At 42.5% G+C, this 18,414-nt stretch overlaps 1 protein-coding gene and 1 long non-coding RNA gene across 9 annotated transcripts in view; one reads left to right on the top strand and one right to left on the bottom strand.

Moving 5' to 3' along the window:
* LIMS1 (LIM zinc finger domain containing 1) overlaps positions 1-18,414 on the bottom strand; it is a 75,422-nt gene that overhangs the window by 13,374 nt on the left and 43,634 nt on the right. For 4 of the 7 annotated variants that reach the window (XM_069877365.1, XM_069877375.1, XM_069877353.1 and 1 more), the window contains exon 2: positions 4,633-4,792. In XM_069877365.1, the coding sequence (XP_069733466.1) occupies positions 4,633-4,792 (160 nt within the window). Of the gene's footprint in view, positions 1-4,632; positions 4,793-6,951; positions 7,364-18,414 lie in introns of those variants that run through there. The other 3 variants (XM_069877337.1, XM_069877351.1, XM_069877345.1) reach the window with 1 other exon arrangement.
* LOC138731446 (uncharacterized) lies at positions 7,429-16,327 on the top strand. 2 transcript variants are annotated; one of them, XR_011339167.1, is made up of 4 exons: positions 7,429-7,614; positions 9,308-9,428; positions 11,389-11,447; positions 15,307-16,327. It is a non-coding gene; the product is annotated as an uncharacterized lncRNA (long non-coding RNA). The 2 variants fall into 2 exon arrangements; XR_011339165.1 differs by lacking the exon at positions 7,429-7,614 and having other exon boundaries at positions 8,630-9,428.

Raw genomic sequence — 18,414 nt, 5'->3', positions numbered from 1 at the left:
TACTTTTTAAACTGAAAAAGAAACCCAAAAGTTTCCTGTTTTGTGTAAACAGGTGGTCTGATGGGAGGTGCTTAGGTTTACTTGGATTTCAGAGCCACCACGTGCAGATCCGGGTGGACCAAACAGGTTTTCCTCCCCTCTGGTTTGTGTTGGGTAGGTTGGTAAGCATTCAGTCTTGTTTATATTTTCGACCTTCTTGGCTCGTTTGTGTTGCCTTTCGTGGATGACCCAGCAGCTAATCCATCAGAAGAAGCCTTGAGCTTCTATAACAAGTCCCACAGCACATATTTTAAAAGCAAGGTCATTTGAATGCTGTATGCTGGAGGTTCATATGTTAAATGGCTTTGCACAGAACATTTCACCACTACATGACTTCCAGCTGAGCTCCATGTTTTTAGCTAACGTAGTTGAAAGACACGCACAAAAATTGAGTCTTTAAAGACCCTTCTTCTAAGATTCACTTTTTGGTAAAGCCCATTTTAAGAAAACACTCCAGGTGCAACTGGAATCAAAACAAATCTGACAAGCTCAGTTGTGCCTTATTTTAATCTTCCTATTGGTTATTTCAAACATCTTAGGAATAATACCAAACTGAAAGCAACTCCCTTTCATTTAGGAGACAAAAGTCACACGCCACTCCTTTTTAATAGTAATAATGACGATGATAATAACAATAATAATAGTGATACAGATTCCCCAATTACAGCTCTTATGAGTACTTCATAAGGATTTTGCCGTGTTTCTTCTGTCGTGGCATGCACCACTCTAAGCCCTTCTGTCTCGTTCAACACCAGCACAGCACATACAGAGCAGGTTGGACTTTTTCTGAAAGCATCCAGAAAGAGGCTTTTAACAAATGGCTGGGTGAGGGGTAGGACTTATTTCTCCCAACCTCCCCTGTCTGAAGATGAGGTGCCCACACTCCCCAGTGGAAGAGACAGGCAACCTCTAGTAGGGAGGACCCATTCTTGGACTCGAGAGTAAGGCGAATTGGAGTAAATGCCTGCTGAATAATTACAGTGGGGGTAACGTGTCCCTCTGTGGGCTCACTGCTCCAAAGCTCTCCATTCAAGCTGGCTGTTCTGCTGCTGTCAGTACAGGATTGCGTTCTGCTACCTGCTGCAAGACTCTGCAAGAGCAACTCTAGGGAATACGTGGCTTCCAGGTTATGGAGTAAAAGCAAATGAGAATTGCTATCCCTTCACATCTGACAGCAAAGCACAGTGAGTTCAGAAACTCTTGTGGCATGGCGCTTGTGCTAATCTGTGTTTAAGGTGAGTGCATAAGAAAACATGCTAAAGCAATGACACCGAGCAAACTGGAACAAAAATATACCCTTCTATTAGGCACCCTTTTACTCTTGCTTACACCCTGGGACAGTAAGGCCAACACCAGCTGGTTATGAATCCATATTATTATTTTTAACACAGGCTCATGAGGACACCAACAGAATCCCTGTCATGCTGTGCAAACTGCCTGCTGCAGGTGGGTGCTGCTCCGGCGTGCCACCACTTGTGTCTGCAAGCAGCTCGGCTCTGATGCTAGATCATGGCAAGCTGTGAGGATAAAGGCCCCTGCAAGCAGCCTGGAGACATATGCTATGGCACAGAGGACCTGCATTGGTATTTCTTCCTGTGTAGCTTGACCAGTTCAGCCCCTACTCATGGATCACTGTGTGAAAGCTTTTCATGGCAGCGTCTGGTGTCAAATATGATAAGCAGTTGGATGACTAACTGGAGGAAGCTGGTAAGGCTTATGATAGGCAGGGGAAGAATATCTGACTTCCCTAACAGCAAGAGCTGGAAATAATTTCCAAGAAACACTAGCCTGCACAGAATAAACATAACGTCACGCTGAGTGACCAACAACGCCTGTGTTTACCTATGGGGAACCTGCTCAGGAAAACATGTTACCTGTCCACATCTCCAAACACTTCTGCCTTCTCAAAGAGTGCATTAAGCTAGACAGAGGAAGATATCCTTTCTGCCCAGCTTCTCCAGTCACTTTTTCTTGACAGTGATGCAGATATCTTGGGTTTTCAGGGCACTGCCACCTATCTGCTGAGCACTGGCCAACCTGAGACCATCCTCTACCTGCTTAGTGCTATCGCTCCCTCTCCTCTAAATGTTGTCACCGTGTTCCCAATGCTCATGTCAAGGTGCCGAATGAAATAAGAACAAGCTGTGCCCTTGATCCTCCTTCACCCTGAGCAGCACCACCAGGACACGTGCCAGGGTTTCCACTGCAATCATCTCACTGATCACTTCAGGCTAAGTGAGAGCCGTTCTGGCAGCATGGGACACACATGGGTGCTATAAAGGATTATAAAGGATGCAGAGACAGAGGAGAAGGCCCTACCAAAGATTTCTCAGCTGGAACAGCCCCAAAAGCACAAGGGCTACGACAGCAGGGATGCCTACTGACCCCTGCACTCTTTAGAAGATGCCCAGAACCAGCCAGTGGAGATAGGGGAGGAAGGCTCAGTAAGATTTATTACCCATTGTGTCAGAGGGCTTAAACAGACCAAAAAGTATCTCTCTTCAGCAGTAGCAGACAAGTCAAGGCAGTGTTTCCTTGCTGAGGCAAGGAAACACTGCAAGACCTTGTGGTGGAAGGGTGATGTAAAGTTCAAGCCACATACAAAGCTTTACATACTCATTTAACCCTCATCACAATTATTTTACATCTGTAAGAGCTGTGGCAAGAAGCGTCTATCCTTAACTGAAACTTTCCACTTTCTAGGTAACACTTCTCAAGAACAAAGCGTCTGCCCAGCCTGAAAAAAAACCCCTAGCAATGTTAACCAAAACGTGTTTAGCATATAACCTATTTTCATTTTCAGGACAATCTACTGACGCTCAGTTGTGACCTACGGTCTTTAACAGGGAGCATCACTTTGCATTAAGACAGTGCTCAAACATCAACCACAATGCATATGAATGTTAACAAGGTAGCAGTAGGCAGCAAAATGTCCACATCCAATATACCTAAACACCACTAGGATATTTGCCTCTGCCAAGGAGACTCAGATACGGCCATTGTGAGCAACAAAGACATTGTAATTTTCCTGGATTAGGTGCAAATATAAGACATTTTTTTCCATCGTGGTTCTTCTCCATCCTCTAAGAGATACAGGCTGCCTAGAGCAGGATTTCTTAAATCTCACACTTTTACCTCAAACAAAGGACCATACAACTTTCTGAAAGAAAGGTCCCACTGCCTTTTTGAGTCAGAAAAAGGATGAATAAAATACTCATTATTTAGAGAAAATGCATATTTTTTTTAATGACAATTTTATTAACACAGTTCCACCTATTTTAGTTTTAAAACATTTGTATCACTTTACATTTGCCTCAGGTCTTTACACATAAGAACTCCTTTACCATGCCTGCAAGAAGCTGCTCAGTATACATTAACAATTTTAAGTATCTAGAGGGTGTTTTGCTTTGTTTTTTAATTGCTACTGCCCTGCAGCTCACCTTTTATTGTCTTATGGAATACTAATGGCTCATTTACCACAATTTGTGCAACACTATCCCTACAGCATTGAAAAACTGCTTGATCCTCAAACAATAGGAGGAAAAGCAAAGCCCAGGAATCCCCTTTGCCAGTCTCTTTTCCAATCTACATTCTTCCCTTAGCCTCTCCTCATCACCACATAATGTGGCTCTGTAAAATTAAAAATACCGCTGTGTAAGGTAAACTGCTGTGCTCTTGCCACAAGGATGGTACACAGTATGTGAGAGGATAGCATTGTGCTTCACCTTGCTTTCCAGATCACAGTATGACATATAACCTGTAACCGCTACCATAAGTTGGACTACAATCTACTTGAGCAGGACCTTATCTCTCAGGCAACAATTCCCTGCCTCACATCATCTACCCTTCCTTATACCAGTCACTTCATATTTTATGAACCAGTCTAAAGCTTTCACTAAAGCCACTCTGTACTTGAGACAGCTGAGCCACATCCTAAATACCCACAACAGAGGAAGAAAAAAGGAAATGACACTGATATCAAAATACCCATCTGAGCAGAGGGCAATCCACCTGGAGCTGAAAAATATGAGTGAGAGCGGGTTTTAACCCTTGAAAGTGTCTGAGAACTGCTAATTTTGAATGCTCCAGTTTGTTAAACCCAGAGCTGACCCTGCATAGGCCCTGCTTGATCTGGGCTCTTAGCACACCCTGATCTGACTTGCAGGACGTGTCTATGAGCAACTGTTCATGTGTCGTGCTGACCTCACTTGACTCAGCAACAAACCTACAGACTGTCGGATGCTGGGATTTCCTTCTGTATGACTATTCTCCTGTAAGAAGTATGCTTTCTCTGTAATTACGGAATAATATACAGTTTTCACAGATTTCAGGGAAAAAAGTCTGCACTGAGAGAGAAATCTCCAGCAATTCTTTGCTCAGCTCTGATAACATGACTAGACATTTAAATAAGGTGTCCTGATGTCCTCCAAAACAGCGCAGAAACAGTTTTGCTTTTTTAGTCCCTCTATTTGGTGTATGCTTTCAGAGCCCTATTCTTGCACGAAACTTTCTAATCTACCAACCTGCCTTTAGCTGCGTCTTGTAGTAGGAGGAAGGAAAAAGGCAAAGGCTGGAGGCGAGATGAGGGCTTACCTCATAGAAGAGCCCTTCTGGAAACTGCTGAAAGCACTGGGCACAGACGAAGCACTGCTCGTGGTACAGCTCCCCGTTGCTGTTGACGATTTTCTCAGCAGGGGCAAAGCCACCTCTGCAGCGCTCGCAGATGGCGTTTGCAAGTGCGTTTGCCATGTTGCTGTCAAAAAAAAAAAAAGAGACAGAAAGAAAATAAGCCCAAATAGGCAACACCACTGTTTTGGGTATGGGTTCTCTTCCCCCCAAAGCCAACTGCATCAGCCTAATGCTAGGCTGATCAACACAAATTTTCCAGTGGACTTAATGACTTGTGTCATCCCCATAGAAATAAAACTGCCATTTCCCCCTGCTACCAAACTCTTTAGAAACAAAACCCCTGCAACCTACTCTAATAACTACTAATTCAAAAAAACCAAACAGAAACATCATTAGTACAGATAGTTTTACAGGCTTTTTATGATGAGAAAAGGCAGGCAATTCAAAGAGGTACTATAAAAAAAGAAGGGCAAATATTACCAATAATTGAGGACTGGTATCACACAGGAAAACAAGAATCACATTCAAACGTGAATTTGATAATTTCAAAATAATTCCCAATTCTAATATATATATATAACATCATTGGTTCCAAAGCTCTAAATAAGCAACATGAAAGAGTGTATGGTACGTAGTCTGTTCAATATTACTGAAAACAGGTGAACAATTATTCCTTAGATAAGCTTTGCATAGCTTGAAGTTATTTTACAAATTTAGTTTGAAGCCATGGGATTTTTGGTTGGTTTGTTAGGGTTCATCTCAGGTAGGTCAGCTCATGGTGTGCCAGCGCTGGTCCAAGGGACCAAGAGGGAGGGCTGGAATGCTCTGGCTGCCCCACTGCGACCTACACACAGGCCAACACAAACTGGTGACCCCTTGCCAGGAATGCAAAAATTACTCAAATTGCAACCTTGATTGCTTCTCACAGGCACGTGACCATAAAATGACAGCACAGTAGCTGCCAAATATCACAGGAATCAGGACACTAGGATCATGTCCACATCTGCAGAAGACAGGACAGCTGTATTTCAGTTAATTAATGCTCCTGTACTAGAAAAAGGCTCACTTGATTTTTCCTTTGCAAGCATTTGTGTACTCGTATCTAACTTTCAAGCTATGCCTTTCAGGATCACCTCTCTGCGCTAACACCATTTGATAGCAGAGAGCAAATACAGAGGAATATCTGGTTTTATTACAATCTAACCATAGCTGACAGAACCACCAACTCAAACTTATCTACATGGAAGCTTAATAAATAAGCTGGAATAAATAACTCTTGGCTCCCACCAGGTTCCATAAGAACTGAATTCATTCCTCACAAAGCATCTGAGGGTGCAAGCAAACACCTAGCACGTGGTTCAAAAAGGAATGTGCTTTATCTGTCTTACACTGCCTCACAGAAAAACACTACACAAGGTCACATCTGACAAGTTATTATTAGCTGGCTTTTTTTTTTTCTCCCTCTCTATGGAGATCTTTGCACAAGAGGAAAAGAGTAACTACTATCTAAACATTCATCACTCTCTCAGTGAAACAACTAGTGGGCAAATTTCACAGAAAGATCAGATGGAGGATGGTCTGTCCCATACATAACAGATAAGCCTATAAATGAATGGCAATGATTATACCTATAAACTGTGGTTAACTACAAAGCTTGCTGATGGTCTCCATGGATTGTGTAGGCTTTCTGTGGGGTAAAACCTCAGTCACTTCACCTGTCCTCCTTATCAATCTAAATGAAGCATAATCAAAACAGAAACTGGGATGTTGATCATCACCACAACAGTTCTTGAGAGCTAAGGAAGCTAAACTTAAGAAAATATTTCATGTTAAGTGCTGCCAGACACAAAGTATAATCCAAGCAAAAACATAGCTCAAAACCAAATGAAAGTATAAAGCTTTCCTCCTCAGTATGCAAAAATACTTCACTTTGAGACATGTCATATATGTAAAACCAGAGATGTACGTAATGCTCCTGCTCTAGCGAAGCAGCTTAATCATTTGCCTAAAATAACAGGCAAACAACCTAAAGTCAGAGAAACTGCTTGACAAATTCCAGCCGTGCTTCAACTGCTGATAAAAATTTCTGATGCAATTAATGAAGTTGAAAACAACGGCTCAAATTTTAGTTGACGATTCCAACTGGCAAAGTACCAAGCAGAACTGTGGTAAAGGATGCATTAGAGAATGGCCTGCCCAGAGCTCAGATAATAAAATACAAAAGTACAACACACCAATAATGTCACCGTAGTTACACCCCGAAGCCAAACAGAACGAACTTACAATTTTGCATAAAAGTCGCAAAACTCTTTGTAGAGCTTTACGTCACTGTGTCTACGTTGCAATTTTGACACGGGTTTCTCATCTTCATTTCCTGCAGAGTTGTGAGCATCAGGAGCGAACTTGTGTGCAACCTCTTCATCCTCTGGGATGGTGTAAGGGTGAGCTCTGCGCTGGAAGTCCATCTCCCTCCTGATTGCTTTCCTGGGTATATGTATTCTACACTTATACTGCAAAGAGGCTGTAGGCAAAGTCTGCTAAACAGTATGCTGGACTCCCCCTTGTTCCCAGTGAAGCGATTTACTTTCACAGCTCCGTGTCATGTAGCCGGAGCTGCTCAGTGCCCTGCTAGAGCTTCAAGTTAAAAGTTCAGTGGCGGGGCAGTGAGCCCATCAGGCTGTGATTTACTGACGTTGGCTGCAAGTAGAGGAGAACATTCCCCTGTCAGGCCCTCATGCAAACTCAGATGCTGGAAAGGGGCTTCACTGCCAACTGCGAAGCCTCCCAGCAGAGCTGTGTTACGGGTAACCTATGTGACCGAACACGTTCATTGCCAAACTTGTCCACAGCTACTCTCTGCTGAGGGGGGTGGAGGCAGATTCCAAGAGTATTTTATCATGGTCAAACCAGCAGTGGAAAGCACAAAGAGAAGACTTCTGTCATTAGGTAAATATTGCTTTAATGCTACAGTACATTAATTACATTGTAAAAATGGCCTTTAACGTTCTGCTTGTGTCTTCTAATTCACATGTGCTGAATTTATCTATAGGCATCTTTCTTCCTGTCAGCACTTCAGAGAAGGGGTAGGTACAGATGGATAGTTTGGTTTCTGTTGTGCTTCACAAGCCATTAACCAAACTGCCAGATATGCAATAACAGGCAATATATGAAGGAGGCAAAACGAAGCTCGATTTCCAATGATGTGCTGCATTTAGTAAGATTATCTAATGTAAGAACACTTCATAGGTTTGACATTTGGAGCAATTTACTGTGGGTATTAGGGAACTGAGTGAGCAAGACCAGGAAGAAAGAATAAAATCTAATCATTCCTTCACCACAGAATGCCCTCCTAACGTTGCCATTATTTCATGGTTATACTCTATTTTAAAACACCTTTTGTGCACTGCTTACTAGGGAAGGCAGGGTTGATTAGCTTCAGATCTGCAGCCAATAATTACACTCCTTCAATCTCTCCCTGCTTGAAGTGCAGCGCTTGCAGCAGACGTGGGATACTTGGCTTCCAGTAACTCATAACTACAAGCAAAGCAAGGTTTTGGGAAACTGTCCTAAGTAACTATCTCTAACGTTGAACTGACTCAGCCTTGTTAGCAGTTGATTGAACTGCAGAACTGCATGCACTTTGTGCTCATAACACATTGTGTCTTGGTATCCAAAGAATCTGCTAGTCTGTGAGGGGGCATGCAAAAGTAAGGTAAAGGAAGAAGACAAACAGATGGAACAAGCAGAGAAATTAGGAGTAGAAGATCATAGAATGGTTTGGGTTGGAAGGAACCTTAGGGATCACCCAGTTCCAACCCCCCTGCCATGGGCAGGGGCACCTTCCACTGGATCAGGGGGCTCAAAAGCCCATCCAGACTGGCCTTGAACACCTCCAGGGATGGAGGTGATGACAAAGGATATAACAGGATGTCCAGTCAAGGCTACTACTTCTTAATATGCTTTCACTTTCTTAAGGCCTATTGCAGAGGGTCTGTTTTACAATGCTTTCGGGCCATATCTCTAACCAGTAGTTGGGACAGCTTGTGCAGGGAGCATAGAGCAGCGCACGTGCCACTCTCCATGCAGGTCTGAGCTTGCATGTAGCCATCTTCCCGCGGCCTCGCCAACACAGGACTATGTTTCTGCTGCTGCCAAATTTGCGGGATGGGTTTGGTCAGGCACCTTGCCTTCATCTTCCCTTGGCAGAAAGCAACCTCTGGGCAAGCTGTTCCCCTGTGCCACAAGGCATCACGGTAGGTGGGACGCAGGCAGCATGACCCTGTGTATTTACCCATCCGTAGGTGTGATTATCCATCTTATACCAGAGCTACCAGGAGTCACAAGCTGTAACAGGCTTAAGGAGGCTGCACCCTCACCACTTACACAGCTTGGATGGAGTTCAAGGCCTATTTTTATCCATTACGGAGTAAGCCCCAGATCAAGCAATGCTCAGGCTGTAGCCCTAGGCTACGATGAACTTGCCAGAGCACCACTGCAGGAAACAGCACTGGAAGCAAAGGTTTCCGCATCCAATGGAGCACCAGTGATAAAAACGAGTGCTTTTTGCCAATGGAGATAGATGCAGGCATAGTGATGCTGCCTCTTCTTCTCCATGCTGCTTCCCAACACTTCCACACAGATCAATGCCGAGCTTTTGTGGGTATGAAAAACTCCAGGAAGACTGGTTGCAATGGACTAACCATGCTGATTCATCCAAGATGAGTGCAGGTGCACCAAGCCACTAAGATATGAGACAACAGGTCAGTCTATCTCTTTGCCTTTATCACTAATCTATTCCACCTTATCACCACCTACTCAATTGTTTTCCTGTATTTTGTCCCATATCAAAAGCAATTCTCCTGGGAGGCTGCTGCTGCGATTCAGAGAGCCCCAAAGAATTTCTTTGTCCTGGTGAACTACTTCAGTCCTTGCAGCAACCTGAAATCCAAAGGCAACCGAAGTGGCTGGAAGCCACTTCTGCTGCCTTGTATCTTCTGTGGTCAACAGGAAAATATTTGCTTGCTTCTTCAGCTTACTACTGCACAGTCTTCTGTATGGTTGCAGCAAAGCAAGCAGCACAGCAAGTCAGTGCAATAAGATGTCAATCCAAAAAGCCTGTTTCATTCTTCCTAGCTTTTCTCAAGAAGCAGTCCTACAAGGTAATATGACTCCATATCCGCAATAAGTAGAAGCTGCCTGTTTCTCAGGGCCTATTGCCATTGCTGCTGGTGGAATTACTCCCAATTTGTTTTCCATTAAGCAAGAAAGGAGCTTGCCAGGAGTTTAAAAAGGGCCTTTATGCTATCAAAGCAAAATATAGTTTCTCCTGTGAAAGCCTGGTAGTCCTCAAACCCAGAGCAGCTGCCTAGCTTTCTCTTTTCTGTTATTTCGCTAGAGGCATGCTGCTGAGATCTGAGATATGCTGTTAAAAATACATGGTATTTTCATTAGGGAATTCTAGGTTACTCTGAGGTGAAGTCATCCACAAGGAGCAAGAAGCATGTTGGGGGTTGTTGATTTGCAGCAGCAGCTTCCCAAGGCCATTCCCTGGGACCTGGGACAAAACTTTGCTGTTAAGGAAGCAGTGACAAGGAGAGGAGAAAAGGGAGTTCTTCAGTATTTAATTGGAAAAGGTACATAGGAAGGAAGAAGACAGAGAGGCTCCTCCTGGCACACTGAGGATCTTATCAGAAGCCAAAGCTGACGGCAGGGAAGGTGCTAAAGGAAATTGCAGAAGAGGGGAGGGGAAGTGTCCCACTGCAGGTACAGACCATTGGAAAACAGCAGCAAAAATAGCCACAAGTGCTGCTCTGCTTACAGGCTGCTTTCTCTGGAGAGCTTTTAAATCTGGCTGCCAGTGCCGGTGGCTGCCAGAGGCTGACAGGGACTCTTACAGAGAAGGCTCGGTGGCCGACCGCTGTGTGTTGTGCTCCATGCCACAAATAGATGTGCTGAGCAGTCACGGCTCCAAACAAGGTGCTTGGCAAAAGCAGCTGCTGCTTGGCAACCTACTCATACCGCCACGAAATATCACTGCGTCACCACGGCTGTCGGGAGGCCGTGTGCCTCATCGGGCTATGCAGTGGGGGGGATAAGTAATGACAGTGCATCTCTCCCCTTCCTGCAGCGGTAAGGGTGATTTCATTTTAGTTATATTTAACACAGATGCAATGCAACAGTCCTCACATGCAAAATACAGAACAACTAGAACAGAAGTTCTGCTGCAAAATATGCTTGAACTTGCAATGCCCTCCATTGATTTCTGCCCTTTAAAGTGCTAATCAATCTTTTGCCTCGTTTTTTAATTGAAATTAAAACCACTCTTGGGTTCTGGGTAATGCAATTGTTTATTGCTTAAGCAATAAAATCCTTTCTATATTAAGCTGGACTCCTAAGGCAATTTGAAAGAAGGTATAAATTATTTCTATAATGAAGATACACATTACAGGTAGGATTTTCACATGTGCCCAGCACTGTTCTAACTTCTGTTTCTATTAAAAAGGATGGAAAACCACCCTGAAACCACTGCAATAAAAACCAGGTGAATTCTGAGTGCTCCTAAACATTTCATCCTTCAGTCTTTGCCACAAAAGGCATGATTAAGCTTATGTGGTGGGAGTTTAAACAGAGCAAATAAAAAGACAACTCTAGCTGTTTCATATACTTCAATATAAATTTGTTCTAGTATAAACATGTCCAAAAATGCTTTCCTCTCCACAGTCAGAGAAGGTTCACATTCCATCTCTCCATAAGGAAATGAATATAACTGGAATAAACAGGTAAGCAGCAACTTCCCACACAGCTTTTTATCAGACATACAAGCACAGTGAAAAATCAGTCTCTGACAGATTTTGTGGAAAGGGAGGGCAATATTTAATGACAGCACTTTCCTCTTTTAAGTAATATTCAAAAGCCCCATTGTATCTTCTTTCTGATGGTTACAAACATTAGCAAACTAAGCCACACTTCATGTAAAACAAGCAATTACTTCTTTTGTGTACAAATATTTGATAATCTTAAAACAGCTACCTCTTCCTCCTCCACTATTATTTTTTGAATCCTATATAGACAGGAAAAACAAAACAACAAAAAGATGCAGTACCAAATATAAGAAACTCACAAGAGCTCTGGTAAATGTGTGTTACATGAGATACTATCAATTGCTCTTAAAATGCACACCTTGTGTAGTTGACTGCATATATACTTCACCACCGTAAACAGAAGGCATCCAAATTCTTCCAAGTCAATACATTTTAAGGATGCATTTGCACTAATGCATTTCAAAGAACAGCATTTATATTATCATTTCTAATTTAAGTATGTTAAAAGAGGTCAACAATACTATGGGCTGTCCCTGAGAGACTCACTCTGAAAAGAATCACCTTTTCAAAACCAATGAGCCAATATCAAGCTCAAAATTGTCCTCTTTGGATGTACGCACAGTGAGCTTCACAAAGTGTTTGAGCAGAGTAATATTTATACTGGCGGAAATCAAACCACTGTAAAGTCAAAGGATGCACAATAGAGTGTGATCAGGCAATTGCAAGGAAATTACAAGAAGTGTACATGTGGTCCTTATCCATTGCTTAAGGAACAGATTTAAAGTTCAAATATGTAAAAATGTATGAGGTTTATCTTCGCATTTTCTGACATTTCAGGAAAGTAGCAGAAATAGTGCAGCCAGCACTACTAGGAAAGTGATTGTCCCTCTGTACATGGCACTGGTGAGGCCACACCTCTACTACTGCGTTAAGTTTTATGCCTTTCGCTACAAGGAAGACACTGAGGTGCTGGAGCATCCAAAAAGAAGGGCAACGAAGCCAGTGATATGTCTACGGAACAAGTCTTATGAGGAGCGGCTGAGGGAACTGGGCTGTTTAGTCTTGAGAAACGGAGCTCAGGGAAGACCTTATCGCTCTTTGCAGATACCTGAAAGGAGGTTGTAGCGAGGGGGGTGTTGGTCTCTTCTCCCAAGGAATAAGTGATAGGATGAGAGGAAATGACCTCAAGTTGTGCCAGGGCAGGTTTAGATTGAATATTAAGAAAAAAAATTTCACCAAAAAAGTTATTGCTGTCAAGCATTGGAACAGGCTGCCCAGGAAAGTGGCCGAATCACAATCTCTGGAGGTATTTAAAAGATGTGTAGATGTGGTGCTTAATGGCACGGCTTAGTGGTGGACTTGGCATTCTTAGGTTTACATATGAACTCAATGATCTTAAAGGTATTTTCCAATGATTCTATGATTCTAAGTTGCTGCACTACCGTATTTCTCTGATTCAGAGTAACAGTTTCCTAGCACCAATATTCAGTTCATGTCATCTATCACTTAAATCCACTGAAAATCCTTTGCTGAATCCTTAGCATAAAGGCAAACACCAGCCTTTGCTTCTGCCTTAGCCATCTGCCCACACCAGCTAGAACCTATGTTTTCACAAGCCAATAACTATGATACAAGTGGTTCATCCAGGAGCTATAATAATACCATGACTCAATGTAACACACTGGCTACCAGAAGAGACTTCCAGTACATCCTTGCAGTTCCTTGTAGGGCAGAGATAATTGCAACACCAGCCTTCCTAGCTCACAGTGACATCCTTATTATAGTAACGTCTCCACTGGAAACACCATGCTGAGGACTGACCTTCAGCTTCACTAATCAGCACATCACTTGCACACACATTTCCTCTCAAATACTACTATTAATCTACACTTCCAGTGGCATAACCTCTGGAACCATTTTTCACCTTCATTGTTTGTTTTTTTCTATTCTATACAAGGAAGTGCAAAGTTTTTCATTGCCTGAATTAATTTGTTTTGGGCAGAAGTAGAGTGTGGTAAAGAAAAAATCTCCTCAGCTGTTGCTCTTCCCTCACACACATCTTAAATTGTAATTATTAGTCACTCTAGGTTTTGGTTTCATCTTTTGCGTTTCCCACGTTCACTGCAGCATTGGCAAGCTTTAAAACCAGCAGAGGATGGCAGATAGCTGAACCATCTGCACTTATCATTGCAGAATTCAATAATGGCCCTAATATTCAATGGCCGAAAGAGAAAGAGAATAACCAGAAGTGATTTATGTTCCTAAGAGTAAAGCATGAGTAATGTATCAACAAATAAAGCTAATACAAAATAGCATTGCTTTCATATTTCATTATGATGTCTTAACATTTTGGGTAATACAAACTGAAAGTCTTCATCTTGTACTTTATATTTATTAGCTGTCCGATACTATCAAGTAAGTATGAACAGATTTCAGTAGCAGTTATTGCAAAGCAAGACTTCCATACACTTTCCAAACCAAAGGCTTCAGTAACTATGGCAAGTCCTTTTTAAAGTATCGGTTTCCACCCTACTACTACAACTGACTAATCCTAAATGACTAAAGCAGGAGTGAATGGTGATAACATATATGACTTGTGAGGGGAGATGTAGAAGTTACTCATCGCAGCAGTGTATTGTGATTATCTGAAGGAGCAGCACAGGCTGTTGGCTTGGCAGAACAGAACTGAAGGGAAAAGGGAAGACGATGGGGATTTGAGCTTTGGATAAAAGGGATCTAAGCCCTGCCAAACCTCCCTCCCTTTTGCTATATACCATGGAGAATTTGAGCATTATCTTCAGAAAGGAATGGAGTATACCCTGAAGCTGCACTGCTAAAATGTGGAGCAGCTTTTTTAGCGTGTCAGGAATATAAGCATATGCAGTGAGGAGAACCATAAAAAAGAGTAACTGCAAAGCCAAACCTCAAGTAAGACAGACAATGCAAACTTTCCATACTGGAACAAGCAGGGGACCAGTTAGGGCACTTTTGAGTCATGACTCCAAGTGGGTAACATATTTCCAATAGCTGCATAGAAACAGAGTTCAAAAGGTAGATTCAACTCAGGATCAAGAACTTTATGATCCATGAAAAGCATGGCATGCATGGATGTAATATGCTGGAAAAGACAAATGCCATTTCACATCTGCTTCACCCTTATCTGTTCATTCCTTGCTGGAACAGTTTGAATCTTTCATTGAAAAAGGCACCACTGAGAAATGCTGCCAGCTATTGCTAGCTATGTCTGCCAATATGCTACTTCCTTTGCAGCTAATAACTAATAATTTCTAATTAATTTTCTTTGAGCTCTATCATGGCTATTAAAGCGGACAGAAAAAGCAGGGCATCACACAGGTTTGTGAAATATCTGAGATTCCTAAACGCATGGTGAGACCAAAGAAGTTAATTGAAGGGAAAAAGACTGAACATTACAAAATCTGTAAGAAGTCTTAGAGGCACAGCTGGTGGCAAGCTGGGTTTGCTACCAAGGGAAATCCCATAAAAGGCTCGCTCTTTCCTTCTGTCTCCCTCCACAGGCATCAGCTTTGGCCACTGCCACAGGCAACATACTTGGCAAGGTGGAGCTCTTCCCATGTCTGGAGAGCATCATGTAAAAGGCTTATGGACATGTAAAAGGCTCTCAGGACAATGTGTTTGTTAGGTTTGCATTTCCCAGAACAGCTCAGAGAACAGAGGAAAACAGAATAAACAGAAAGGGAACCCAAACTTACAGCCTTTAGCTAAGATTGCTCTTCCTGATGTCTGCAAGTTATTAAGTAGTGACACCAAGATAATTTATGTTTTCTCTCTTCTGCAGAATATTCCTGTGTGTAAATTCACCTTGGTGTGACAGACTGCATTCAAAGAAAAGCTAAATTATAATGAAGAATAATGAACAATCACAGCATATTTTTTTGTAGAGAACACCTTTGATTAGGTGCTATCAAAACAGAGGAAAGCAAAAAGATGAAACCTACAATTTATCTTTAGCCAGCTAATCCTGTAAGAAAGAGTAATGAAAATCCTAATTGCTATAATAATTGAAGCTTAATAATTTACTGAAATCATAGATTATTACAATGAAGCAAACCTAAGAGGAAACAGTAGTAATTGCTTGGGTTTCTGTTGAGCAAACAGCTATCTCCGGTCATTTGGAGTCACGGGAGGTGACAGTCGGGTTAAGCATGTCAAACAAAATCGCTTTGGAGTTGTTATGCAATGCAGGAGGCAAGGGGTGAGAGAGAAGGCAAGGAAAAAAGGGTGTGTTCCTCATGAGTTGTTTTAACCCCTAGAGCAATGAAAAGCAGAGCACAAATGAAAAGTAAAGCCTCTAGTCATCTGGATACCTCAAACTAAGGCTCAATGCAAATTCTAAGTATTGCAATATTAAAATATAACCATGAAGTATATTTTTGCTGGCTAGAAGTTAGTATAATTAATAATAATAATTCAGTGTTACGTTTACATGGACAAATCCTCTCTTCAATTAGAGCAGCTAGCAGATGAGCCAAAGTGGGTTTTAGTTGAGTTCCCAAGCTTCTGACACAAATGAGTATAGGTCCCAACTCTCTACTATTCCAGCAGAGTTTCTAACCACAACAGATGATTTTTTTTTTTTTTGTGGCTTAACATTTATTTTTAAGTTTCTCCTGGTTTAATAAATTAGTCTCTTTTTTTTACCAACGTATTCAATAATTACTGTCAGCTTTACCTGCTGACACTGGCACTGTGAACAAAGGAAACATCCACTTACAATAACTGGCTATATAAATATTAACATTTGTGAATGCTATTAAGAAACACTACCAGTGGAAATTAAATTTAAATATGCTTCCAGGTGCAGACAGATTTTCCCTTCTGCTTTCTCCTTCCCTCAGCAGCCTAAGGCCTCTGAAAGCTCAACAGGGTCCCTTATTCCCCAGTCCATCCCCATCCAGCAACATCTTCTCTCCATCCTAGGAAGAGCAGGAGGTGTTCAGGGGGGATAAACAGCTGGAAACAGCTGCACACCTTTGCTGGCTGCTACATATAGGCTGAGGAAATCTGTGGCAGCCTGAGGAAATCTGTGACCCAGCACAGCTCCCAAATGCTCTATCTCATAGAGAAATGGAGGCACTCAGCACTACCGCATTGCTGACGTTTGGGGATTTTATTCGTTTGTTTCTTTTTATACTCACGTACGAGCTTTGCTGTGCGAAGCCTAGCCCCCCAAGGCTCAGTGGGATGTAAGAACGTGCTTATGTCTCCAATTTCATCTGCTAAGGAGTCTTTGTGCATGAAATTTTGGGGCACACCCACATGCCTTCCAGCCTGGAGTCAGTGTGCAAGGGCAGGCAGGAGCCTGAATGGACCCAGCAGAAGATTGCCTGCACCTACTCACGTAGATGTACCCATCAGCTTCAGCAGCAGAAAGCAAAGGGAAGGCGGATATTTTAAAGCTATTAATTTGGAAAAAAATCTATGGTGCTTTCTGCCCAAGAGAGCAGAATAGTGAACTACCTTAGTGACAGATCGCCACCCACTGAAGCTTGCCACTGACTATTTGTTGCAAATTTTGACATTCACTGTTTGGTAAAAACTTGAGACTAACCTCTTCAAAAGTTGTTCACATTTTTAAGCACACTTGAATCCATACGAACTTAGAAAAGAGAGCTATGGACAACACACCAAACAACCAAACTCACTTTAAGTGTAATTGTCAAAAAACAATCCCCGCTTTTCCCAGTACACTGTATTGAGCTTTGGAAATTTATGGTATCACATTTTTTAGAGGAATCATTCTATTTTTACAAAGGCCATGGAATGAGAAGGGGAAAATACAAAACCAGCAAGCATATTGCTCCTGTTAAGTGATTCCTAATGATTAATCATAAATGTATGCGTACAATTTCCTTTGCACCCTGTTTGCTGAGAAAAGCAAGAAAGAATAGCTCAGCATACAGACAGAAATTTTTTACATGCCATTCCCAAAGTCAAAGCAAGACAAGATTTATCAGATATATAATTTTTTTTCCATCAAATAAATATTGCAGGAAAAGAATGAGTCTTCTCTCTGTTGTGAAAAGCAAAATTTTTAGGTTGTATTTAATTCAATGACTCTTGCATATGTTGCAGACAGGAGAGGTGAAGGTGCCAGGCAGCCTGCTGCACTTTTGAGCTCTGCACCTGGGGAACATCCTGCATAGTTAAGGCCCATGTGTTGGTGAGCCAAACTCAAGCAGAGGAAGAGAGGACTGTGTTCAGCATCCCTACCCCAGTGGAGGTCTAAACCAAGCACATTTTTGTATTGTGGAAGTTCAAGAAAAGGATGAGCTATCCAGACCATCTTTTATGCGTGGCAGGCAGGCAGGCTCCGGCTCCTTAAGGTCAGTAAAACATCAGTAACATCTACAGAAGTAGATTAAAAGGTTCGCAGACAGATCATGGCATTTAAATGATACACAGAATAGGAGAGGTAGAAAGAGAAGCCCATCAATGGGCTGTGCTGTCAGGACAAGGGCCTGGACTCCTTTCACCTCACTGCAGCTGATGGGATAACCTGAACATGCGTTGTGCCAGGAGAAGGTGAGGTGGAGGCAACAAGAGAGGCTCCCTGGAAAGGCAACTCACTCCATCCTAGGATAGTTTTCTCAAGCAGAGGGGTAAGTCCTACTCTCACACCTGGGTCCTGATCTCAGTTTAACTTAGGACTTGCTATTGACAGCTATGGAAGGTTTAGCTTGTAATGACCACACTCTCCTCAACCGGGTGGGCTCTGGCAGTCCTTCCCAGCTCCCTCAGGTCCTCACCACTATCAGTGGGACAGTTGAGCAACTTGGCCACTACACTGTACAACCCACAATATGGAGGTAGCTGGGGCAGATTTTGAGCTAGCACCAAGCACCAGCCTGTAAATCACAGCAAAGCAGTGGGTGCCCTGCAAGGC

Source organism: Phaenicophaeus curvirostris, chromosome 1 (assembly GCF_032191515.1).
Source record: "Phaenicophaeus curvirostris isolate KB17595 chromosome 1, BPBGC_Pcur_1.0, whole genome shotgun sequence".
Taxonomy (NCBI): domain Eukaryota; kingdom Metazoa; phylum Chordata; class Aves; order Cuculiformes; family Cuculidae; genus Phaenicophaeus; species Phaenicophaeus curvirostris.
This window is presented reverse-complemented; position numbering and strand designations above follow the sequence as displayed.